The 27,110-nt window shown below is 34.4% G+C and overlaps 4 protein-coding genes across 5 annotated transcripts in view; 1 reads left to right on the forward strand and 3 right to left on the reverse strand.

Annotated features, from left to right (window-relative positions):
- Positions 1 to 1,181: 1,181 nt before the first annotated feature.
- On the reverse strand, positions 1,182 to 3,487 carry LOC123706221 (collagenase-like). Its single transcript, XM_045655394.1, has 5 exons — positions 3,290 to 3,487; positions 2,774 to 3,041; positions 2,355 to 2,444; positions 1,638 to 1,834; positions 1,182 to 1,286 (listed from the first exon to the last, which is right to left on the reverse strand). Exons 1-5 carry the CDS (start codon positions 3,485 to 3,487, stop codon positions 1,182 to 1,184), a joined length of 858 nt encoding a protein of 285 aa, XP_045511350.1.
- Positions 3,488 to 4,695: 1,208 nt separating this feature from the next.
- LOC123706222 (collagenase-like) lies at positions 4,696 to 6,540 on the forward strand. Its single transcript, XM_045655395.1, has 5 exons — positions 4,696 to 4,908; positions 5,166 to 5,433; positions 5,730 to 5,819; positions 6,041 to 6,237; positions 6,436 to 6,540. Exons 1-5 carry the CDS (start codon positions 4,711 to 4,713, stop codon positions 6,538 to 6,540), a joined length of 858 nt encoding a protein of 285 aa, XP_045511351.1. The 5' UTR covers positions 4,696 to 4,710.
- A 9,327-nt stretch (positions 6,541 to 15,867) lies between these two features.
- LOC123705904 lies at positions 15,868 to 22,410 on the reverse strand. The gene is made up of 6 exons (XM_045654993.1): positions 22,274 to 22,410; positions 21,029 to 21,209; positions 20,387 to 20,608; positions 18,792 to 20,237; positions 16,838 to 18,043; positions 15,868 to 16,074 (listed from the first exon to the last, which is right to left on the reverse strand). Exons 1-6 carry the CDS (start codon positions 22,359 to 22,361, stop codon positions 15,903 to 15,905), a joined length of 3,315 nt encoding a protein of 1,104 aa, XP_045510949.1. The 5' UTR covers positions 22,362 to 22,410; the 3' UTR covers positions 15,868 to 15,902.
- A 2,961-nt stretch (positions 22,411 to 25,371) lies between these two features.
- Positions 25,372 to 27,110, reverse strand: part of LOC123705903 — a 35,252-nt gene continuing 33,513 nt past the window's right edge. The window contains exons 11-12 of one of the 2 annotated variants that reach the window (XM_045654992.1): positions 26,963 to 27,025; positions 25,372 to 25,759 (exon numbers count right to left, since the gene is read on the reverse strand). In XM_045654992.1, coding sequence (XP_045510948.1) covers positions 25,661 to 25,759; positions 26,963 to 27,025 — 162 coding nt within the window. In that variant the 3' untranslated portion in view covers positions 25,372 to 25,660. The remainder of the gene's footprint in view (positions 25,760 to 26,962; positions 27,026 to 27,110) is intronic. The other variant, XM_045654991.1, reaches the window with a different exon arrangement.

The following is a 27,110-nucleotide window of genomic DNA, read 5'->3' on the forward strand; positions in this document are numbered from 1 at the left end:
TTCTATCACAGGAAAGTCTATAAAGCTTACAGCGCGTTGCAGCGTTCAAACGTGTCTTTTCACCAAACACAAAAACGCAAAAGTAGGTAATAGCCTAGATATCTGTGAGTCGTGATCAGTTTCTAAAGAAAGAATCTGATGATTTATACATACTAGCTTTCCGCCCGCGGCTTCGTCTGCGTATTGAAAGAAAAACCCGCAAAGTTTCCGTTCCCGTGGGATTTTCGGGATCAAAGCTATCCTATGTTAGGTCTCAGATCTCAAGCTATCTTTGTACAAAATTTAAAGTAAATCAATGCAATCATCATCATCATCATCATCATCATCAGCCCATATTATACGTTCCCACTGCTGGGACACGGGCCTCCTATGAGGGTACAGGCCATAATCCACCACGCTGGCCAAGTGCGTGTTGGCGGATGACACATGTCGTCGAACTTTTTAATTCTTCGACATGTCGGTTTCCTCACGATGTTTTTCCTTCACCGTTCGAGCAGTGGTGATGTTACAACTTACAACATGCGCGGATAAATTGAAAAATCAATTTATTTCCTGCGCGCTCGCCTGGTCTCGAACCTCGGACTTATCGATTCGAAGTCCGAGGTATCACCACTGAGCCACCACTGCTGTACTTTTTGAGTTTAGCCCGGACATACATACAGACAAACAGATTTACAGAGTTATAGACAAACAGATAAAAAGTCTAAAACTACATTTTTGGCTTCGGTATCGATTGTAGATCACGTCCCAAGTATTATTTTTGAAAAATATTTTCATGCATAGCCTAAAATCACGTTGACGTGAGTAGTCACGAAATTTGGTAAAAATTCTTACCCCTGGTATATTTTTATCTTGCAATATCTTCTTTGCTATGTAAATGATAACCATTTTAACAAGGAGTTAAAACATTTTTCAACTAATGACAAGTACATAGGATAAGTACATTATTCCTTAGGGGCATAGATTATAAATTCAATTAAAATTTATTTTCAAAAATAAATTTTCGGGAAAAAATTATTTTTGAAAATGCCCAGCGCAGTGGCCAGTGGGTACGGATCAGATCAGATTTTAGTATGTTTATTTAAATAATATCAAGAATTTCTTGATCAGCAAGGTTATAATTTCAAATAAAAGATAATTTAAAAGAATACGGTTTTATTTAAAAAGTAATAGGCTGCTGTTTACATGCGGGCACGGAACCAAGAATTGAATGATGTGACTCTGGCAAATCCAGCGGGGAATCCACGTTGGCAACCGCTGGTGGATCCGAAGGAGGTGATACCGATCTGTTAATGGAAATAAGTCACATTAATACGACTGTTATTTTAATTTAACCTATTGAGCCCCGAGCGGTCCGATCGGACCACGACACAATAGATTTTCAATTGTGTCCGTGATTCCGGGGACTGACTTATTAAAGGAAATAATATTAAGTATTCTAAATGCTTTCAAGAATGTGTCCTATAAATTTGTACAAAAAAAAACACAATATCAATCCTGTTCAATTTTAAAATATTAATCGAAATGGGAACGAACTATTGTGTAAAATCGTGGCCATTGTAAGCGATGTTACAGCTGAATCTTTTGTAAAGTAAGACTTATCGTATGGTCATCAAAAAATAAAATAATATACTGACCAGGAGGCCGTTGTTGTTGATGGTGAGAGGGCCGCCAGAGTCTCCAGAACATGTGCTGCGACCGTTGGCACCGGAGACACAGAGTGTGGAGGCGATGACGGTGCCGCTTCCATAGACACGCGCGCACTCAGCGTTGGTGATCACGGGCAAGTTAACATGCCTTAAAGCCTGGTTGTTCGTGATGGCTCCACCAGAACCTAAAATGAATAGTTTGATGTGTTACTTTGTGACCATTCTTATTAAATAGTTTTCCATGATCCATCCCTTCATTGTATAAATTTTCATTTCTATTCTATTTCACTTCATTACGTCATCAGGCATATTATGTCCTTCTTTATGGTGTTTAACTTATATTCATCTGAAACTTTTCAGATTTGTCATTAATAGAATTTTAAATACAATACGGAAAGAACCAAATGTGTTACATACCTTGTTGTAAAAAAAATGAATATTTTCCTTGGTCGAAACATATCAATAATTATCTTATTATCTAATATTCACCATTTAAAACTTAAAGTGCCGCCTATTCGATTATTTTGATGCACATATTTCAGTATAATAATTGATCTCTTCTATGCTATGCTCACATGTAATTTATTTAAATTATAAGCTATACAACTAAGATTCTTAAAAAGTAAAAACTCTTGTAAATTTCAAATATTGCAATATTTTACCTAGTGGGTAAAAATACTTATATACTACTTAAGAACTACTCACCATCGGCAGTCCTGCCGAAGCCTGCAGCAGTAGCGGTAACACCGACGTATTGATTGCTGCCAGAAGCCATGGTGATAGCTCTGATGTTGTCTGAAATTATATGGAAATCATGATACTAGAACGAACAAATTATCTAAACAAACAATTCAAATTACGCCTTAAATATCCTCAAAAAATATCGTCATGATATATAATTTTTATAATCATCATCTTTTCACTCGTTGTTAAATTCTCAAGTTCAGGAAAATTAGTCTGAATTACAATAAGCAATTAAAAAAGCCGCATTTTGAAGAAAAACAAGTCTTTTTTATCTTTTTTATACCAGAAAAAATGTTAAAGGATCATAATATTGATAAACTCTCACGAATAACGTAAGTGGTAGTCGAAAGCTATAAACAAAAATAGGACAAGGCACTTACTGTTAAAGTTCACCCATGAAATGGTTGCAATAGCGACATCATTTGCAAGGTTGGCCATGTTGTAGCTGCCGTGCATTGTCACACTGTTGGTGTTGATGCGGGTACCACCAGAGAAGAGGCGGACGGAGCCAAGGACAACGGTGAAACGAGTAGCCTGGGACTGACGTGTGCGCCAGCAGTGAGCGGCGGTAGCGATCCTGTTGTTACTGATCAGAGAGGAACCGCAGACGGATTGTGCACCATTGGACAGAGTGATCACCAACCCACCCTATAGTGAAAGTGCAAGTGAATTAAAAAAAAAATCTACAGTGTTAAATAAAAAAAAAATTTGCATTGCTCCTTGAGAAGCAGAAATGGAGCTAAGACGATATGTACAACTACTGGGGAAAATAAATTTCAAAAAAAAGTGCATGGTCGATTCCATCCTACCTACGTATTCTGTTTATATGTAAAGGAGAATTGAAAATTTTTTATTCCTCTAAAGTGTGTGAAATTGTGGAAATGTAAAAAAAATACCATATGCCGGTGCTGTCCAAGGTTGGATGTAGAACCGCCAATAATCCTGGAGCCGTCGAAGTCCAGAGCAGCCTCTGCCGCCTTGATGCGGGCTGCTTCAGGAATACCAATCACATTGTGGTAGTCCGTGACTATGGGCTCATACTGCGGAGCGGCGAGTGCCACTGAAAGACCGACGACTACCAGGAATAGTTTCATTTTGAAGTGTACCGTTTGAAAACTGTTTTGTTTTTTATACTAGATATTATCAGATATCGAAATTAAATTAGACAGACGAGTAAAGATAATTTATCAGTACTTATTCCATACATTCATTAAAAAACAGCGGTATCATGAATAGATGGAAAAATAATATTTGTTTTAATTCTTACAAAGAATTTATTATGTATTTTTAGCCAAAACATAGTTGTTTACTCCTTGAGAAGCAGAAATGGAAATAAATAATTCTAAACTCATAATGTTTTTTTTAATCAATTCCCTGTTCTTTTTTTTCTTGATTCTTGGTTGTACCCGTGTATACTTATAGTTCAATGTTTTATTAAACTGTAGTCTTCCAAATTATAAATAATCTATGTAACTGTATAAAAATTAATTTAAAATTACTTGCGATTTAAAATTATTTTTAGAAGAAAGAAAGAAAGAAAATACGTTTAATCACAAATACTTTTACAAATTTTTGACTTATAAGTCTTATAACTAAACATTTTACATGGAAAAAAAAATTAAATCTTAAAATACAATAAATACATTCAAATATCTTAATATCGTATTCGTGATTAGGTGGACTACTCAGCATTTGCCTCTCCGTATTACAGGACTTTTTAGACTTTAGAATTCAATTAAAAATAATATCGGAAAGAAATCTATTGAACTTAACTATTTATTATTAGTTGTTGATGTTTCAGAAGAATACATTTTTCGCTGTAGAAATAAGAACTTTTTTTCATTCATTTCCAATAATATATTTATTTAGATTCTGGGTTTTAGAATTAAAACAATTTTTTTTTCAACAATACCTGATATAATCAAAATAATTCGATATTATTAAAATAGTATGAACTACATGATTACGTAGTTGTACTCCGTGGTTTTAACCTTATTTCTCGGCTCCTAGTGGCGTGATGTTAGGCGGCTTACTTCTCTCGCTAAATTAGATATCTAACACATTTTTTTAAACTGATCTAAACCGAGAACGAGCTGCTAGTCTAGCCAGCAGCTAGTTCTCGAGATTAGCATGTTTAAGTAAACGAATAAACAAACAAACTCTTCAACTATATATATTATATAGTACATATTAATAAAGATTAATGACAATGATTAATAGATTGAATGATTAATTACAACTCGTCTTAAATGATTTCGATATCTGATAATATCTAGTATAAAATACAAAGAAAGTTTGTAAACTTCTACACTTCAAAATGAAACTATTCCTGGTAGTCGTCGGTCTCTCAGTGGCACTCGCCGCTCCTCAGTATGAGCCCATAGTCACGGACTACCACAATGTGATTGGTATTCCTGAAGCTGCCCGCATCAAGGCGGCAGAGGCTGCTCTGGACTTCGACGGCTCCAGGATTATTGGCGGTTCTACATCAAATCTTGGACAGCACCCGCATATGGTATTTTTTTTACATTTCAATATCTATGAATTTCTCACACTTTAGAGCAATACAAAATTTTCAATTCTCCTTTACATATTATAAACACAATACGTATGATGGAATCGACCATGCACTTTTTTGGGAATTTATTTTCCCCAGTGGTTGTACATATCGTCTCAGCTCCATTTTTGCTTCTCAAGGAGCATATTCATGCATATTTTTTATTTATAACTGTAGAACTTTTTTTTGAAAATTCACTTGCACTTTCACTATAGGGTGGGTTGGTGATCACTCTGACCAATGGTGCACAATCCGTCTGCGGTTCCTCTCTGATCAGTAACAACAGGATCGCTACCGCCGCTCACTGCTGGCGCACACGTCAGTCCCAGGCTTCTCGTTTCACCGTTGTCCTTGGCTCCGTCCGCCTCTTCTCTGGTGGTACCCGCATCAACACCAACAGTGTGACAATGCACGGCAGCTACAACATGGCCAACCTTGCAAATGATGTCGCTATTGCAACCATTTCCTGGGTGAACTTCAACAGTAAGTGCCTTGGCCTACTTTTCCTTAAAGTTTCCAGCGATCGCTAACCTAATCTCATTAAAACATATTTCTGTTAAGAAGAGGGATGAAAAAGGAGTATTCTACTGGGAAATACGATTATGTGCGTTTAATTATTATCTATTCTAATGCTGGAAACATTAACTATGAGTTTTTTTACTAAAAACAATGGAAAACATGCTATCAACGTTATCACACTGGAAAATTGTTTATTCTATGTTTATCAATTTGAATATTTTATATTTTTGTTGTAGTGTTATAATTTATTTTAATTTCAGACAACATCAGAGCTATCACCATGGCTTCTGGCAGCAACCAATACGTCGGTGTTACCGCTACTGCTGCAGGATTCGGCAGGACTGCCGATGGTGATTATTGACGCAATAATATATTTTTATTTTACTTTGTCCTGCTAAAATCTTTTTTTACGATAGATCCATATACTACATACTATTACTTACAAATATGAACCGATTTTGATGAATTTGCATGTACATATATTCCTGACAAAGGACACAAACTCTTTTGCGTAATGAAATGAAATGGAAAAAAAGAAATTACCCTAAAATAACTTCATATACTTATATAGGTTCTGCTGGAGCTATCACGAACAACCAGGCTTTAAGGCACGTTAACTTGCCCGTCATTACCAACGCTGAGTGCGCTCGTGTCTATGGAAGCGGCTCCGTCATCGCCTCCACACTCTGTGTCTCGGGTGCCAACGGTCGCAGCACATGCTCTGGAGACTCTGGCGGCCCTCTCACCATCAACAACAATGGCCTCCTGGTCAGTATATTTACCAGAAATATGGCTTATAATGCCCATATTTACTCACATTAGTTCGTGCTCGCTTTGATTAGTATTTTAAAAGTTAACAGGAAAACAAATTTCTGAAAATTTTTAACATTTCCTTAAATACAATCAGCACACTATTCCTTAAATAATAACAGCTACGTATTAAATGTGACTTATTTCCATCAACAGATCGGTATCACCTCCTTCGGTTCCATCAGCGGCTGCCAACGTGGATTCCCCGCTGGTTTCGCAAGAGTTACATCATTCAATTCTTGGTTCCGTGCCCGCATGTAAACCGCCAGTTACTTTATCAATAAAACCGTTTTTTTTTAAGTTATCTTTTTATTTAACTACAACCTTTCTTTATAAGCCAAATATGTATAATATAATGGTGAGGAAACCCCTGCCCGACTAGGGCTCTTCCGGCCTCCTCCACTCAAGCGACAGCCCAAGCCGAGGTTCGAGATCCCCGTCAAGGAGGGACGCCCTTGCGCATGTCGCTACCAGAGTGAACCTTCAGTTCACCCACGCTTCTACGTTAAAATGTAGAAGCCCTTCTGGCTAACATTGAGAAACACCACACAAAAAAAGGTGAGGAAACCGACATGTCGGTTGAAGCCATGTAGACCACCAGAAGCCATGGTGATAGCCTGAGCTATCACATCATCATATTATATATTGAAAACCGACGTGTCGGTTTCCTCAACATTTTTTCCTCCAACGTTATGAGCAGTGGTGATGTTACAAACATGCGCAGATAAATTTAAAAATCTGTTTATGTCCTAATATGTAAATAACGTTCATAAAGGCATTGTAACAATATACGAATGTTATAATATGTAAATCGATAGTTAGATCTATTTTTAAAACCACTTCGATTTTTGTAATAAATGGGCTTTTTATAGACACAATATTTTCCTTTCTGAATATTATGTTATCTTCTTTTCTAAGTTCTATTTTTTTTTTCAAAATATTCTGATATACTTTTATGAAATGCTGAGCGACAATCCTTTTAGCATGTAGTTAAGTTAGTAGTTTTTAAGTATTTGTTATTTTGTAATGTTAATAAATATATACTTATACAGGGTGTCCCACTATTGGTATACTAAGCGCGAAGGGACTTGTAGTTTTGCATCACGTAAAAAATACTTAAACAACAAAAATACGTCAAAATTTTTTTGCTAAATTTTTCCTGAAAATCCATTATTTCTTCTCTAGCTTCGCGCAGCCGGCATATACCGCTTCTCTAATGTGAACATTTTGTCGAAATCTCTTATGTGAGCATTTTTGCGTATGAAAACACGTCGCGATACTCACTTAAATGATAGCTCACGTGCTGGTAGCAAAGTTGGGCGGGTTGCTTGTTATGGGCGTACACATAGATTTTTAAGTATTCATCTATTAAAAAAAAAATGCGTCTGGAATTTTATAAGTATTTTTTACGTACTCAGCGTATGCAAAACTACAACCTCCTTTGAGTTATACCAACAGTGGGACAACCTGTATAAGTTTAGCTGGCAGCATTTAAGTATGGAGATGTGTTTCACGCTTATTTTTCTTTGATTGATGTTTATAAAAACATGCGTTATCTACCGCTTTGTTTCGTTTATATCAAAGTTACTCAATAATCTGTTACGATCCTTGATTGTAATTGATAAAATATTTTTCGTAAATATTTTTGTAATATTATGATGATTACTGACAAAAAAAGTAAACTCATACTATGGCGCGCTGATACCTATTATCTTATGATCGTCTTATCTATGATTTTTAAAAAGCAGTGTTTTATGATATTTAGAGAGTTGACCGGGTGTTTTTTAGGCACATAAATAAAGAGTAGAAGAAATTCCATTCACTTTAAGGTACGATCAATGTTCGTGGTCGGCCTAGCCTTTGTCATCCATACTAATATTATAAATGCGAAAGTAACTCTGTCTGTCTGTCTGTTACTCAATCACGCCTAAACTACTGAACCAATTTGCATGAAATTTGGTATGGAGATATTTTAATACCCGAGAAAGGACATAGGCTACCTTTTATTGCGAAATATGTACCACGGGCGAAGCCGGGGCGGACCACTAGTTATATTATAATGTATCTTCCAGCGACAGTTCAATTTCTATTGGAGCAGCCGTTCCAGAAATAATCCAACCAGATCCAGAAAAATAAATACATACTAGATACTAGATGGACGGAAAAACAGAGCGTGTATGTCGAGCACACGTGTCAGAAGAGAAACTTCTTTGGTTCAATTTTCAATTTAATTCAAAGATACCAAAATCGTCATCTTACTCCACGACGTGACGGTATTGCCATGACGCGACCTTGAATTTTACTCTCAACGCGCTTAAAAAATTAATATTTATTATTACTCAACGGATTTTATGTTTTGAGCATATTATATTGTACTTACTGTAGATATATAAAATACTAGATTTCCGCCCCGGCTTCGCCCGTGGTACATATTTCGCAATAAAAGGTAGCCTATGTCCTTTCTCGGGTATCAAAATATCTCCATACCAAATTTCATGCAAATTGGTTCAGTAGTTTAGGCGTGATTGAGTAACAGACAGACAGACAGACAGAGTTACTTTCGCATTTATAATATTAGTATGGATATGCTTTTATCCAGATCGCATGAAATTATTAGTTATCCTGTAGACCTAAAATAATCCATTTTGTGAACATTTTGAAAATATCGGCATCAATGAAGCTTGTTTTTGATAAGCACATGCTCTGTACGATATCAATTCATATTAGGCGATTATAATATGCGATTGATACTACTGGGTCCCGTTTTACCTTTTGCGTACGGAACCCTAAAAATGAAACTATTCCTGATCGTCGTCGGTCTCTCAGGGGCACTCGCCATTCCTCATTATGAGCCCATAGTCATGCACTACCTACCGCAAGTTTTTATTAACTCGAATTCAAATATGAATGGAATATAATGGGGGTAATAGTAGTAGGTAATAGTCCAGATACCATATCTGGATTATAATCATAATCCATTTAATTTGTTGATAAAATCCACGAATGGTACACGAAACACATTTTCATAGTAAAGTTTAGTCTTTAGAGCGAAAATACCTACTAATTTACATAATAATAATACATAAAAAGACTCAAGTAGAGCCGCGTCAAGCAGTTAGTCATTAATAGTCATTAATAAAAAAAACTGAATGGCGGTGTTCTTATCATTAATAAATCACTAAATATACAAATCCTGACATATCGCGATTATTATCTAGGTTCGTGCGTTTATACATATATATATATCTTCTTAATATATATAAATCTCGTGTCACAATGTTTGTCCTCAATGGATTCCTAAACCACTTAACCGATTATAATAAAATTCGCACACCATGTGCAGTTCGATCCAACTTGAGAGATAGGATAGTGTTTTAGAGAAAGCGGGCAAAGCCGCGGGCGGTAAGCTAGTTATTATATATAAATCTCGTGTCACAATGTTTGTCCTCAATGGAGTCCTAAACCACTTAACCAATTATAATAAAATTCGCACACCATGTGTAGTTCGATCCAACTTGAGAGATAAGATAGGTTTTATCCCGGAAATCCCTCGGGAACGGGAACTATGCGGGTTTTTCTTTGAAAACGCGGGCGAAGCCGCGGGCGGAAAGTTAGTATTATTATAAATACTAAGTAAATGCGTGGCTTCGTTCGTGTTGATCTGCTATATCAAAAAATATACTACTTATTGTCACTTCAAGTCTTCTCTGCTCTAAGTCTCTACTACGTCTAGCTTTTCTGTGTAGTGAAATGATTTATATGATTCTGTTCAATGATTTCTGACCCGTCAGTACTGCCGAAGATTAGCCCTACAAATAAAGTTAGAAAATATGTTGCCTCATAAATGTTAGTTGGTACGCTTTGCGTTAATACTCTGTATTTTGAATACTTTTAGGTAATCCTTTTATTTTGTAATCTAAGCTTATAATTTAGATTTTCATGACTGTTCCCTTCGATAAAGTCAAAAATATGTAACATGTCGTATCTGAATATTAAATATTTCAAGTGAAAATTCTAAATATAACCCTCTTATTAAACGAGCAAATTAACACATCGTGGTTTTTGATATTATTATTAAGGAACGAATTGAAATTAAAAGCTTTGTATGCTTAAATCTTTAAAACTACGCAACGGATTTTGATGCGGTTTTTTTAATAGATAGAGTGATTCAAGAGGAAGGTTTTAGTATATAATTTATTAGGTTTTAGACAAAGCGGGCGAAGACGCGGGCGGTAAGCTAGTTACGCAATATAATAATTATTAAGATATAGCTTTCAGCCACTTATGGAAAATCATACTTAGATTATAGCTACAATCTAATTCCGATGATTGAATATATTCATTTGTAGATATTTGATATCAATATTGTTACATTATGCAGTTGTTACCATACATATTTTTTGTGTTTTTCAACTGTGTCTTCTCTGAACAACGTACGCTGCGTTATCTGATATTTCCTTCCTGCAAATATTATCTGAAACAAAAAAACACATTGGCTAGAATTCAACCTCGCTAAGTATTAATTATGAAAATAATGATGTCAACAGAAATATCATGAGTGATTATTATACTTTCGGAGATAAGCAGACATGATAATATATTTTTGTCATATCAATGTCATGGTATATCAATCATTGATAAAAAATTTAAACCTAATGCAGTCCCTAGACGATAATGCTGCATGACAAGCGTAACGTGGTGCATGTGTCGCCGTCATCCAGTTAAATCTGCTATTTGACTGTATGACTAGCAACTGACGACATTCAGTGAAGCCGCTAGTCATTCAGTCAAATAGCAAATACAACCCACACACCGACACACGCATGAATGATCGTTTAGATCGATGATTGAAATGAATGGCATGCAAACTGCTGGCAGCTTATCGATGAAGCTTTCTATTTTCTATCAGGCAATAATTATTATGACTGACATGTAGCAGATCGCTTAGATCAGTTACTGTCATTCAGAAGCGTAGAACGTTTCAGACTCTTATTTGTGCAATCCGTACAGTTAATTAATTACACAATAAAATAGACGTGTTTTCTTGTACATTGAGTGAATTTACAAAGATACGCTTATAAATATTATTTATTATAACTCTTTACCGATTAATTATGATAGTATTTATTAAGCTATTGCATAGCTTTTATCTCAGACTTTGAGCGCGGCGACCGAATGTAAAAATTCCGTAACGAAAAAACCTAACACTCCCCACTCCAACCGGCACAGAGATGCGATGCAATAGCTTTACCGCGGCATTTCTCGAGTGCCACACGTATTTTTTTTATTTTTTTATGATATTGATGATTGATAGATAAGATTTGTCTAATTTATATAATATTCTAGGAGGTAGCAACGTTGACAAGTGAGCATTTTAGTATAGTTGGTTCTTTGATATGCTGTTCCTCTTGCTATTTCGGTTACAGTCCGGGCTGTCTGGCTGGCCGCAGTGGTTGCGTTTATTAGTGCGCATCTTATCTGCACAGGAAAATATCCTTAATTTAAAGTCATTTTTTAACGCGTAATTTTTAATCGTTTGCCTTTAGATAGATCCATTAGACATACATTTTTTATTGCAAGACGTTTTGTTCGTTGTTAAATAGGTGCCAGACGCAATTTTTATTTCAAAATAATTAAAATATCATCGAAATAAGTGAAATTCCATCAACATGAGTCCCAGTGAAGGATAAGTAATCACTGTGTTACTTATACTATATATAATATTCATTTTACTATTTACCGTTTTTTTGCAACAATCTACCATATCGCCTCCTTTTTCCCAACGAACCTCAAATAGGACGTTAATGTAAACTTGATAAAAACCAAATATCATCAAGAAATTAAAGACTTTTTAAAGGATTTTAAACGCGATTTATTCATTGTATTATTTTCTCAAGTCTTTAATTTCAAAATGTATAATACTCGCGTAAAATCAAACACTAGAAAATACAAATATCATCAAATTCATATTTAAAAAAATAAATAATAAAAAAAAATAAAGATTTTTATTTATCTTAAGTCACGTTAATAAAACTATTCATTAATATCACTGAAGATAAATTTGTTAATTTTGGGTTTTCCATGATATTTCAGTATCATGTCTCTTTATTATTAGGTATCTATAATATAATTATTGGATATAGACAAAATAAGGATTATTATAATATACAAAATGACAATAACAACAAGATGAGAAAATAAAGAATAGAAAAAACGACACGAGGAGGATTCGAACCCGCATCTTGCGCCTTGCCGGGACGCAGGTTCGATTTCTATTTCCAATCTTAAATTTTTTTTTTCAAAAAAACGATCACGAGGCGGGGTTCGAATCCGTGTATTGCGCCTTGCCGGGACTCGGGTTCAATTTCCATTTCCATTCTTTAAAAATGTTTCATTCATAAAATACTGTTGCCGATGTAGCGCAAAAAGCAGCTGGGCAGGGCATATTAGTCGCATGCCGCAAGTCGCAAGATTACAATGAAATTTAGCACACATATAGAGGGTAACTTGAATTAACACATAGAATAGGTTTTATCCCGGAAATCCAACGGGAACGGGAATTATGCGGGTTTTCCTTTGAAAACGCGGGCGAAGCCGCGGGCGGAAATCTAGTATGTAATAATTGGAAATTTTCACTTCATGGGCAGAAGAAAATTATTTTTATTTGTGAAGTTTATGAACATTTCTATATGAGTATGATACGTATGTATGTGACCTCCTTCGGATCGCGTTTGGTCACAAATATATTCCTTCTTTATCACCTAATAGTGGAAATGTTTTGTTTCAAAAGTTGATATTTGAACGTAAAAACGATTTATCCTGTAACGTTAGCTCGTCAATCAAAATTGCGTATGCTTCATTCACGGTCATTTAAACATGCTTTTAAAAGCTTCACCTGTATGTTTCCATATATTTTAATTTCCTTATGAATACAGTCGATATAGGAGGTTCATTAAAAATGATGATAATAGAAAAACATAATAAGTACATGTAGTCTATTTTTCTACGTTTTAGCGTTACATAGGCTTTTGCCACCCTGAGGGGTGTTAGGCGGTCAGCGAAAATTCAGCTATTCGGGCCTGAGGTAAGGGGTGAGGGGGTCCGCGTTAAGTATGGAATCAACGTGCTCGAAACTAAAAATCGTAAGCGTCATTCACATTTTTATCAAAAAGTGAATGAAAATATTTAAGTAGTAGGTATTTTCTAAATTTAAAACAGTCACGAAATCGAGAAGGTAAATACCTATAAATTTGTGATTTTATACGAATTAATGTCGTAAAATACGGTTGTAATGAACATTTATATATGATATTTTAGAGGTAACTTCAGGATTTTTTTTATCGAGCAAAATTTTTCCAATCGTGTTTTGGAAACAGTCATCCCATCACACATACGTTCTGTAATACATATTTGAAATTTCAGTGCAAAAAATCTTCAATATTTTCAATTATAGCTCATAGAAAACAGTCCATTTTGCCGTTTTCACCTACTAAAGGCCCTTATATAACTTGCGTTTATAATTTTTACATCATTCCTCTTGATGGAAACTGCATCTAAGAGCTTTAGGCTTTTAAATAAAAATCATTAATTTATTCACGAAATTCACTTTAATGTACCTACCACTAGTAATTAATGTAAGATGATGCTTATTATATTAAATCGCAAATAGGTTGTTAATTTACGATTTATAAAATAAATAAGTATTAATTATTTTAAGCTATTGCATAGCTTCTATCGCGGGCCTTGAGCGCGGGGACCGAATCCAGAAATTTAGTAACGAAAAACCTCACGCTCCCCACTCCGACGGGCGGAGGTGTGGCTTGAAGGCAATAAGGCATGCTATGCAATAGCTTTACCGCGGCAGTCCCCGAGTGCCACACGTCTTTTTTAATATCTACGTAACATAAACATAATTTACAGATTCAAATTAACAGATTAGTTAAAATAAGGTATTGCAATACCTACCTATACCACAGAATCTTCACAGAATACATAATAGTAGCTAAACGCTACCTATACTATATTCTATGCTGTAAAGTGTAAATCATTCGAGATTTATGATAATGAAATGAATGTTTTTTTTTTTGATATTTCAATTCAAGTCAACAATTTTATTTTATCAGAATATCATTTTAAAAATACAACGTTATAAATAATAACTTGCATGAGATAAAAATAGAATAACATAGTACAAAATGTCACATAATGCAACCCATTAATCTTCTATAATATAAAAATGAATCCCAAAATGTGTTGGTAAGCGCATAACTTTAGAACAGCTGAACCGATTTCTTTAATTCTTTTTTTATTATATTCCTTGAAGTACGAGGATGGTTCTTATGTATAGAAAACGTGAATATGTACCACGGGCGGAGCCGGGGCGGACCGCTAGTCTATAATATAAAAATGAATGGCAAAATGTGTTGGTAAGTGCATAACTCGAGAACGGCTGAACCGATTTCGATATAATTCTTTTTTTATTATATTCCTTGAAGTACGAGGATGGTTTTTATGTAGAGAAAACGTAAATATGTACCACGGGCGAAGCCGGGGCGGACCGCTAGTTATAATAATGATTATAGGTAGATTGACAGCTGATAATATAGCACATGCTTAATTACCAAGTAAATTGTTATAATACCTAACTTATCATTGTATCATGATTATTGAATGCATTATTAATATTATTTTTTATAAACATTTTTAGAGATAACTTAATTTTATACAAATTTCATCAAATTTTATTACGTTCAAAAAATTCACAATCATTCGAAATAAAATGAATTAAAAAAACGTGTGGCACTCGGAGACTGCCGCGGTAAAACCACAGAGTACATTATTATAACTGGGTAAAACTATTGCATGCTATGCCTTCAAGCCACACCTCCACCCGTCGGAGTGGGGAGCGTGAGCTTTTTTCGTTACGGAATCTCTAGATTCAGTCCCCGCGCTCAAGGCCCGCGAAAGAAGCTATGCAATAGCTTTTAAAACAAAACTGACGCTTAAAAAAATGATACCTCATAAAAATATTACAGTATTGACTTATAAATCCTTCCTACACCCTATAGAGCATTGTAACTTCATAAATACGACGAAAAATTATTATTAACTAGAGGTCCGCCCCGGCTTCGCCCGTGGTACATATTTCGAAATAAAAGGTAGTCTATGTCCTTTCTCGGGTATCAAAATATCTCCATACCAAATTTCATGCAAATTGGTTCAGTAGTTTAGGCGTGATTGAGTAACAGACAGACAGAGTTACTTTCGCATTTATAATATTAATATTAGTATGGATTCCTATCATAAGTCGAAGTTCAGATTTCACGGTTACATAATATTTTGATTAATCAAGTTTGTTAGAGATATTTGCTAAAATTGAGATCTTACGTTTTGAAGAACGTGGCTAAAAGCAAGTAAGTAATTTGTTTTGTAATCCTAAACTTATTTTGTGATCAGTAAACTAATCTATAGTATGTATAGTTTAGGCACAAAGATATAAATCTCTAGTTCTAACATTGTGCTTGACACAATTTTCTTTATATAAAAGAGACTTAACTAAATTTGGGAAAAATAAATAAAAACCAAAGCGAAGCTTAAAAAATACTTTATTTGATATTAAAGCATCATGTAATGAAATCAAAATGCATATTTTCTATCGGTGATATAAGGGGTAGTTCTGGAAAAAGTAAAGCTGGCGAGATCAGTTTCGGATCCTGAGTGAGTTGTTCTCGTATTTGTGATGCTGTAATCCTCTGTTGAGGGTCTCTACACCAACACTTGTATAATAATTTGCGCCTGGAAATATAATAAGGAAAATCTCATTTTAATCAATTTTATTGAATTCCATCGAAAAATATTTATACTACAAATAAAAGTTATTGTAGCTATTTCAATAATTATTGTAGCTTCACACTCCCTACCATACACGAATACGAATAGGTTATTATTTTATTTCATTTTTTACAAAGCTTCTAAAAAAATCTTTATGAATTTTTACGTTTTTTAGGGTTCCGTACCTAAAAAGGAAAAAACGGAACCCTTATAGGATCACTTTGTTTTCCGTCTGTCTGTCCGTCCGTCCGTCTGTCAAGACCCTTTTTCTCAGGAACGCGTGGAGGTATGAAGATGAAATTTATATCAATTACTCAGGTCTACTGTCCCTTGAAGCTGTGAAAAAATCAAACTTCTAAGCCAACGCAATCAAAAGATACAGCCGTTTATGCCGCAAATTTTCGACACTTGCAAGGGAATCAAAACCTACAGGGTGCTTCCCGTGAACTCAGAATCTTGAAATTTGGTACGAAGCAACGCCTTATAGCATAGATAAAGGAAAAATTACGAAAACCATACATTTTTAGTTACATCACATAATATGTTTTTTTAATTGTAAACCTTGCAGGTTTGTACGGAACCCTCGGTGCGCGAGTCCGACTCTTTTCCGAAGTCCGACTTTTTTTTTTAAATAGTATCGCTGTATTTGTTAATATATATTTTGATTTTGAGGATGACTCAGTTTTATGTGAAGTGTACAAATAATCTGTAACTATAAAATACTTACATAGAAAGTGAACTGTCAGGTGGTAGAGGTGGATAGCCACCACCAATAACGTATCTTATCACTCTTTGCGCAGGCCAGTCACCATATGGCCGTGATCCCAGCGTAGCTATCTCCAGGAACAAAACCCCAAGAGCCCATATATCCGACGCTAAGCCAAACACACCTCCTTCTAAACTTTCAGGCGCCATCCATAAAACTGGAAAGAATGCTTTGCGAGTAGTCATGTATGTAGGATGCTCTCTATCCAATTCCCGTGCTAAACCAAAGTCAGCGAGTTTTAAAGAAAGCCTTTTATCAAGGAGACAATTTGCAGCGCGAACGTCTCGATGAACTAAACGTCGCATTGATAAATATTCTAAAGCAGAAGTTGCTTCTAGTGCCCACCTTGTTAAATTTGCATCTGATACCTCAAAATCCTCAACATACGGTACTCCTTCTCTAGCTTTGATGGCTAAATGCCTTCTCTCTGTAAGAAATCGAATTAGATCTAAATACAAGGCATGCTCCATAAGCATTAGAGGTGAACCATTTGCAAGACAGACTCCCATAAGTTTTATAACGTTTCCATGGTCTAAACGAGCAAGAACGCACGCTTCACCAATAAATTCATTCTCTTCAAGTGGTGTTATATTTTCATGTGGCTCTTTAGCCGCTACTACTTGTGTTCCGTGGCCTGGTTGACTTAATTCCGCAAAATATACGCGACCAAAATAACCAGACCCTATCTGATGTAATAATTTCACTGAGCCACGATCCACCAAAAATGCTGCTAAAGATGAAGCGTTTTTGTGTCGAGTTTCCAATATATCTATTAGAACAGATTTGTTATAGGCCAGAAGACGGTCTCGTCTGATCTTTTGCGCAATAAAAAGGGCACAACATGTAAAAATTAACGATACACCAAATACTATCACGGCAATGTCGTGACATCGAGGCGTAAATTCATCGCCACTGGAAATGAGGCATATCTTTTTATCAAGTATTCTCTCAGCATCTAAAAGCGAATGACATGTATCGTGGCTGTTATTTTGTGGCCACAAGTCAACTATTGAATTATTCAAAATTTGCAAAATAGCCATCGTCCGGCGTTCACTTCCTTTCCACTTCTCCACAAAAATCACTGGATTTTTTAAAGAATTATTCTTCATTTCTAAAAATCGGGCTACTCCTGACACGTTGAGCGAATTCATGGCACTATCAAATTTCCTGAAAATTGAAAACAATACAGTGAAAATGAGGCTCTCATTTGTATTTTTAAACATTTCATTCCAACTTTCATTATGTCATATTATGATCTCATCAAGATATAAAATCTTAATTATGTAGTAAAAAAATTAGTAGTAATAAAATCTTAATTATGTAATAAAATTATTATATATATATGTATGTATGTAGTATGCATAGATAGTCAAAATTATTTAAGTAATTTATTATTTATTTAAAAAAAATTAATATGTTTAATATTTTACCACCTTTATGTCTATTTTATGTACAAAATCGACATCTTAATGGGCGTTTTTCCATTACCCGGCCCGGCACCGGCACGGCAACGGCATGGTCGGGGACCGGTACCGGCACCGGGACTTCGTCTTTCCATTGCGCCGGTGTCGATGCCGGTTTACGCCCGGTCCCTCCGCCCCGCGCCCTCCTACCCGCCCCGCGCAGTTACACACTCACACGGCTACAATTCATATAAATATGCAATACACATGCAATTTTGCCGGGCCGGCACAAGTGGGAAGCTTGCTACCCCGGCGACGGCGACGGCGCCGGCAGGACTCAATGCCGTGCCGGCGCCGGCGCGGCGCCGGTAAGTGAAAAAGCGAGCCATACATTTTCATACATTTTTGCTTCCCCGGCAACGGCACGGCGCCGGCGCCGGCGCCGGTGCCGGTGCCGGGCCGGGTAATGGAAAAACGCCCAATGAATATTAAATATAAATAATAATAATTACATTTTAGTGCCATTTCCATGGAGATCATATCGATAAGAAGGATTTTCCATAAGATATGCAGTAAAACCGTGTGCAAGCTGGAGTATGGCGTCATATAAGTACGAAGCGCCTGGTAATTTAACGGTGTTCCCTCTCCACAAATCAGTCTTATTTGAGATTTCTTTCCTAAGTTCTTCAGAACCTCCCCATGACTTTCCACCGCGCCATGCAAAATCTATTGTATACAACACATTTTCTTCACTATTATTATTATCTAAAATGCACCAGTCACGCACTATCCAGACGTAATTTTCCATAGGCGTAAATATATTTCTTCCATGTGATAGTATTTTATTAGCCAAATGGCAATTAGTATTTAAAATAAATATCCGAGCGTCATCATTTTTCAACTTTTCGAGGTTCGTAGAAATATTTTTTTCAGTTAAATTAATGATTTTCGTATTCAAGTTCCCATGACTTGTTATTTCTTTAAGAAAGTCTGCCGAATATAGTGTATCATCCGAAATAATTGCTACTCGATTCCAATCACACTTAGACAAAAAGTAATGGTATCCTTTAGCCAAATCTGAGAAACGGCCTGAGGTGGCATATGTGGTTTCTCCAAGATATTTATCACTAGCTGAACCAGCTATTATGAGAGGAAAGTCTACATATTTAGCAAAATTTGAAGCAGTTGGAACTGCGGCATTCCAACTCCATGCTATAGCTCCCGCGACGTAATCACGTCTGTAAAGATCATAAATGCCCCATCTGAGATCATTTTCAGCTGTACAATTTAATAAGGTTCTATTCAAAGCGTATGAAAAATCTTTTACACTATTCTTAAGTTTAAGTGCCATATCATTTATTACTATTTTATAGTATTTATTATTAGGGTCATCAGTACACAGAAATATCACAATAGTATTGTGATTACTTTTTGATTTATAATATAATTTCTGAAATTCTTCTGTGTTTTCATTCGCCCATAAACAGGCGGCTTCTTCTATATTGTTTACTTTTTCAGTAGCTTCGTATTCTAATATCTTTCTAATTATATTTGGTTTAGGAGAAAAAGAAGTAAAGGTTTTATAAATAGGAGGTGCAGATTTCCTCACTATGAAACCGTCTCCAGTTCGGACTGCATTGATTGAATGAAGGGCATCCATATTACAGGTAGAACAATTTGATGTTTGAATTGGTGGGATTTCTATGTAAACAATATCAGGAATATCGGACCAAATATTTTCATCGATGAATAAAAAGGTCTTGTTAGATTGACGTAGCCGGTACAGCATGCGACGAAAGTTTATATCATTGTTAAATATCACTAATTCTAGCTGTAATTTTGATGGCATTACTTGCTTTACGAATTCAGATAAAGCGAGGTTGTCGTGAATCGTTTCGTTTCTTGCAAATATAGGCAGGAAACAATTCTGATTGCAAACGTCTTCAATAAGAGGTTCACTGAAAAAGGGAAAAACATTGTTGTAGATGATAAAAAAATAATACTGAAAAAGATAGTAAAGACTTAGAATCAGTATGTTCTTTTAGACACAATTTGTTGCTTCCTTATATGATTACTGTTGTTTAATGTTGAATAATTTAGTCCTTACCTTTTCTGCTTGACATAAGATACACAATCTCTAACACCATCAGTTTGAAGATATTGCCATGTAATTTTATTTTTACACCCATCAGATAGTACATGTGCCATAAGATGAAGATTGACTTCAGCTGCGCCTGGTGCATTGAAACTTGCAACCGGATCGATTTGTCTATTTCCAGACCCGCAGCCATCTTTATTTATAATAGCAGCGGGTGTCAATACAACAGATCTGTTGAAAATTTAATAAAAACATGAGACACCATCTCCTAAATAACACTTTTCGTCTGTGTGCAGAATTTTACCGAAATCCATTCAGGTGTTACATATTGTTGAAAATTTTTCATCTTACGATGATAAAATGTCTTTATATTTATAAAGACATATACAGTATACCTATTAAATTTGAACTCGCTAATCTCAGGAACTACTGGTCCGATTTGAAAAATAATTGATATTGGTGTTAGATAGCCCATTCATCGAGGAAGGCTATAGGCTATATATCATCCGCTAAGACCAACAGGAGCAGAGCCACACGGGTGAAACCGTGGAGCGCAGCTAGTATAGCTGATATAACATACAACATTTACCGTCAGAAACTTTACCATTTTCAATATTAGTAGGATAGGAACTAGGAAGTAGTATTACTTACGAAAATAGACTTTGAGTGACATTACAGAAATACGCTTCTGTGGGGTCCAAACGCGCGGTATAGCGATGTACATGTCGTACAATGGCTAGTAAGAGAGCAGCCTCTGCCCTCGCAGCCCCACCCCCTCCCTGGACCACTACATCGTAATCCACACCCTGGTACCTCACTCCAGACACTGGGCCTGAAATATACAAAAATACGTTATTGTTAATGATATTTTGAACTTTAATCTCTATCTAATATATAAAATTCTCGTGTCACAGTTTTCGTTGCCATACTCCGAAACGGCTTGACCGATTTTGATGACATTTTTTGTGCTTATCTATGAGAATCGGCCAACATCTATTTTTCATATGTACCACGGGCGAAGCCGGGGCGGACCGCTAGTATATTATATACAATTCTCGTGTTACAATGTTAGTTACCATACTCCTCCGAAACGGCTGGACCGATTCCCATGAAATTGTGTGTGCCTATTGGGGAGACCTGAGAATCGGCGAACATCTATTTTTCATACACCTAAGTGTTAAGAGTAGGTAATGCAGAACAACGTTTACCGGGACAGCTAATATAACAATAATAATAAAAGAATGTTGTGAAAAAATTTGTTCAAACAGCGCCATCTAGCGAAACTAATAAAAACTGATATTATCATGGAGTAAATTAGACAATTGATTATCGTAACTCCTTGTAACTAAACTATATTTTAATAAATTTGTATTGGTTATATGGTTATATCTAACTAACTATTATTATATTCAGAAATCGCTTTTAAGCAATAAGGCCGCCAAATTGTACATTTATTTTAGGTTACCTTAATCTGTAAATGCTATTTTTGTGTGCATTGTACAATAAAGTGTTTTCTATTCTATTCTATTCTATATTCTCAGTACGCTAATACGCAATTCTAGTGAAGTAATAAGTCTGCTTCATTGTGGAATAGCCTATTCAAACTATACTAGTAGTTGACCACCAGGTTGTCTGGAAGAGATCGCTGTCTTAGCGATAAGACCGCCTGTTGTGCTCAACTGTGTCTCTTTCGTTTGTATATTTGCTTTTGTATTTTTATGTCCTGGTGCACAATAAAGTATTTTTGTTTGTTTTTTTGTTTGTTTGTTATACTATATTTACTAAAAGAACATGTACCTACCTACCTATTACTAATAAGTTAAATAATAACTAATAAATATAACGAAATTTTGCTGAACTTCATTTATACTTAGGAAATAGTTTAAGTATACATACCTTTATATTTGCTATGTAAACGGTCACATTGCTCCAACGCTTTAGCATAAAACAATAAAATTATAACACAAAATAAATGTAACCACATGAAGCCACACTTTAGAACACTTTATACGTTAATGTGCGAGTTATTTCTATCCCATTATTCCACAGTTTTCCTTAAACTTTATCTGCTGTTGATATTGTGCCTCGAATAACCTCGTATTGATATTTAAAATTATTACATTTAACTGTTTTTAGCATGCTTATATTACTAACTTCATGTACATGTATGTAACCAACTACTTTAGATTTTGACACTAAATGGACAGATGCAATTCAAACTTTGTTCAATCCATACTAATATTATAAATGTGAAAGTGTCTGTCTGTCTGTTACTCAATCACGCCTAAACTACTGAACCAATTTTCATGAAATTTGGTATGGAGATATTTTGATACCCGAGAAAGGATATAGGCTACTTTTTATCCCGGGAAAATGACGCAATCCCGGAAATCCCACGGGAATGGGAACTATGCGGGTTTTTCTTTGACGGCGAAGCCGCGGGTGGAAACCTAGTTATAGATACATATATCAAGGATTAGTGACAATACAATAATTTCATGGGTTTAACTTATAAAAGCGTTTTTTAAAACCACATTTATTATTACATGTAGACACTTTATTAGTAGGTAAGTTTTGAACTTATATTTTTTTGGTTTTTATGGCATTCAAATGCTTTATAAATATAAATTTATAAAGAATAGAAAAAATTCGATCACGAGGCGGGACTCGAACCCGCATCCGAATTCCCGAATTCCCGAATTCCCGGAATGGCGCGAAGGATGCGGGTTCAAGTCCCGCCTCGTGATCGAATTTTTTCTATTCTTTATAAATTTATAAGTTTTGAACTGATAAAATATGTTTTTTTTATTTGTATATTTTTTTTATTTAATTTATTTAATGAATAAAAATATTATGTAAGTAGGTATATCAATTTATATTATGCAGATATTGCGCTTCTAGTAAACGGGGAAAATAAAACAACATAAGTAATTAAGTAGTTAGGTGTAAAATTTTTATTTATTTGTGATGTTTTTCTTATACACATAACCCAAACACAACAAACAGTCACAAGAATTACTTAAACATAAACTTAAGCTACAAATTGACTAGATTTATTCGGAATGTATCAATTAGGTACTAAATTTGATTTAAATACAAATTATAAGTCATTGCTAATAAATATAAATAAATAAGTTACAACAATGTATAACATAACTTAAAGTTAACAATAAGATACATTACGTATATTGAGATTCTAAACGATAAATATAAATATAAAATTATATAATAAATTTTAATAATTAAGTACGCAACTACAAATTAATTTGTGATTCACGATTTTTAATATTTCTTTAAATATGACAAAGAACACTAAGCTATCTCTTTCTATTCAAAAGAAATGAAAGAGATGGATATATTTTTTTCTTTTATATAATGTTAAAAAATATCGCATGTGAATTCCAATGCTATCAATAATAATTTAGAATAAAATTTAAGTTTAATTTTTTAATACGACTTAAAAAAATGTCTACTTTTAGATCCAAAAAGTTAAGGCGGTTCTATCTAAGATAAATCTTACAATTTTTGTTTTTAGAAAATTCTATATTATTTATCAATTAAATTACGTATAAAGTCCATTACATACATACATTAAAATTACGTATTTTTAATTTTTTTCTATTATGTAGGAACAAAGAACTAGCTAGTACTTATATAATTTATTATTCGAGTGTTTCTTCACTAATTCTAGTATTTATTAATAATAGTTTATTTATTTAGGCAGAAAGTTTGTCATTTATCGTGTAAAGGTAGGTAGGTACATACATTATTACAGAAAAAAAAATATTTGTTACATCTATGTAATTTTGTTTTGCCTCTATTTTATATTTAAAATTTTGATATTCAGTGTTTTTGTACTAGTGTCAATATTGCATCTCATAAAAATTAGCTGCTCGATACGCTAAATGAATCATGTATAACAACTGAAACCAGACATACGTTTGTTTTTCTAAAAATCCCAAAAAATGTTTTAGATTCAACACAAACACACATACATAAGTCTTTTTCAAAATGCTAAAAGATATTTTAGGAAATCACTAAGAACTAATTATCTGGTTACAGTGTTAGGAACAATAGCACTCAGTATATGAGTATAGAAATAAAATAACAGCGTTTTATTTTTAAATTACAGTCTTTGATGATTTTTTTTTCATAAAATTTCGTTTGGCAGAAATTTTTTGATACGATTTACAGAAACAGAAATAAGTGGATACATTTATAATTGATGTGACTTTTCCATTTTCTTTACTCAGTACCTACGTGGTATCTGTAGGACTTTCATTATTTATATTTCGGAAAACCCTGTTTCAACCCTAACAAAGTAGTTTTCTAAAACTAGTTCCTAGATTTTTATAATAATTTCCTAATTTTCTAATAATTGAAAATTAGTCTCACAATCGCCTATTAAAAGATCGAAAGCTATCTGCGTTGTAAAAAACATTCATTGAAATTAGCACCTTATTGCATCACAATAATGTTTAAAATCAATTGCATAGTTCAAAATTACCTTATATAATATACAGGGTGTAATCGTTAAGTGTGCACAGGCGATTTTTCCGTAACTATTACAGATAACAAAAAAAAATTAAACTGATATCAAAAGTACTTTACCTAATGAGTAAAATGGCCGTAAATTTTTTTTTTTAAATAAAACGGTAAATATTAAAAAAAAATATCTTAAAACCCTCCCATACATTTAGTATGAGATATAAATATCCCATGTACATTTAATATGAAAGATTATAGCTTTCTCTTTCTTTTTTTGGTTTTCTGCTATAATTACTTCAAAAATTTGAAGGGAAGTTCATTTAGAAACTTTAAATAGAGCTCCTCATGGTATTTATTGTACAATGAGGACATCACTTCGAAAATCTGCTATGAATACAAAATGTATGGGAAATCAAATATATGGGAGCGTTTAATGTAGCATTTTTGGATATTTCTCGTTATATTTTTAAAAATGTATTATGGCCATTTTACTCCTTAGGTTAAGTACTTTCGATATCAGTTTAAAGTTTTTTTGATATCTGCAATAGTTATGGAATAATCTCTTGTGCACACTTAACGATTACACCCTGTATAGGCAGAGTTTTGCTTCGGACAATTTCCGGGCTTATTCATAATGTATATCAATAGTTCAACTGTAACAATATTGTGAGTTTAGTTTATTATATATTGTGTGTATGGTACCACTAACAAAACCTATTGAACAAGTTAAATTTCCTAGAAACTCTATTTTCCTAATCTCATTTTCCTAACTAATATTTCCTACTAATGTTAGTTTTAAGGAAGGAACCTGTCGTTTTCTCTCGGCGCATCTGTACTGAGGTACGTGGTGTCTGTGGTCGCTGATGCTGGAGCTGCCCAGGATACCCACCGAGCCTGGAGACAGACAAACAATTAAAGTAATTGATTTTTTTACACAGAACACTTATTAATTATTAAATAATAATATTATGGGTATAATGGGTATATATAATATATGGTATTATGGGTATATATAATATATTTCATAATGGAAATGTGTATTTTTTAATTTACAAATTAAACTGTCAGTACTTTTGTATTATTCATTGCAATGTTTTTTTGCAAAAAAAAAATATTCAGTATCAGAAATTCTTTAAAGTTAGTGTCATTAGAATAAGTGTTAGTGCCACAGTATAGTGTGAGTATCAATACAGTTAGTGTAGTCATAAGAGTGACTATTTATTGGAGGAATTAATATTTTGTTTTTTAAATGTTTGTAACATTAGAGTTAGTACTTGTGTATTATTATTTCTGTCATTAGTATGGGTATACATCAAGAAGCTTATATCTAATACACTGGAGATTGCACTATGAACGTTGACTTGTCACGGGAAGGTATGACCTTGAATGACGCCTGGTTGTTTTTTTGTCCCTTTCACACCTAACTTGGCAAGTTGGTGTGAAAGGGATGAAGGAACACCCAGGCGTCATTCAAGGTCATACCTTCCCGTGACATGTCAACGTTCATAGTGCAATCTCCAGTGTATTAGATATAAGCTTCTTGGTATACATACATCAGCAATATCTTTCGGCAAGCGCCAAAAGTCAGCGTCGAGAAAAAGTACGTCCAACGGTACATCGAGACATGTTGTAAGTAGTGTCATAAGAGTTGGTGTCATAATTTTTTTGTTCAGAGATTATAGTTTTAGTGATAATGCCGTTATATTTTTTGTGAGATTTTGTGTTAATTTCGTAATAATAGTTGTTGTTAGTGTCGTTATTATATTAGAGTTAACCCTATTATAGTTGGTATTGCTGTTTAATGTTATTATTTTTGTCATAAAAATTAAACTATAACTTTTAAATTAAATAATTACATCAGCGATCTCTTTCGGCAAGCGCCAAGAGTCAACGTCCAATGAAAGTGCGTCCAACGGCACATCGAGACACGGTGTGAGCAGTGTTTATTGTTAGAGATAGTGCGAGTGTGACAGTGTTAGTGTTAGTGTCACTAGAGTAATTGTTATTGTCATGAGAGTTATTGTTCATGCTATTAAGTACTTGAGTTATAGTAAACTACATTATAGTTTTTTTTGTCATAAATATCAGTATACATACATCAGCGATCTCTTTCGGCAAGCGCCAAGAGTCAGCGTCCAATGAAAGTGCGTCCAACGGCACATCGAGACACGGTGTGAGCAGTGTTTATTGTTAGAGATAGTGCGAGTGTGACAGTGTTAGTGTTAGTGTCACTAGAGTAATTGTT

Source organism: Colias croceus, chromosome 3, assembly GCF_905220415.1.
Source record: "Colias croceus chromosome 3, ilColCroc2.1".
NCBI lineage: Eukaryota > Metazoa > Arthropoda > Insecta > Lepidoptera > Pieridae > Colias > Colias croceus.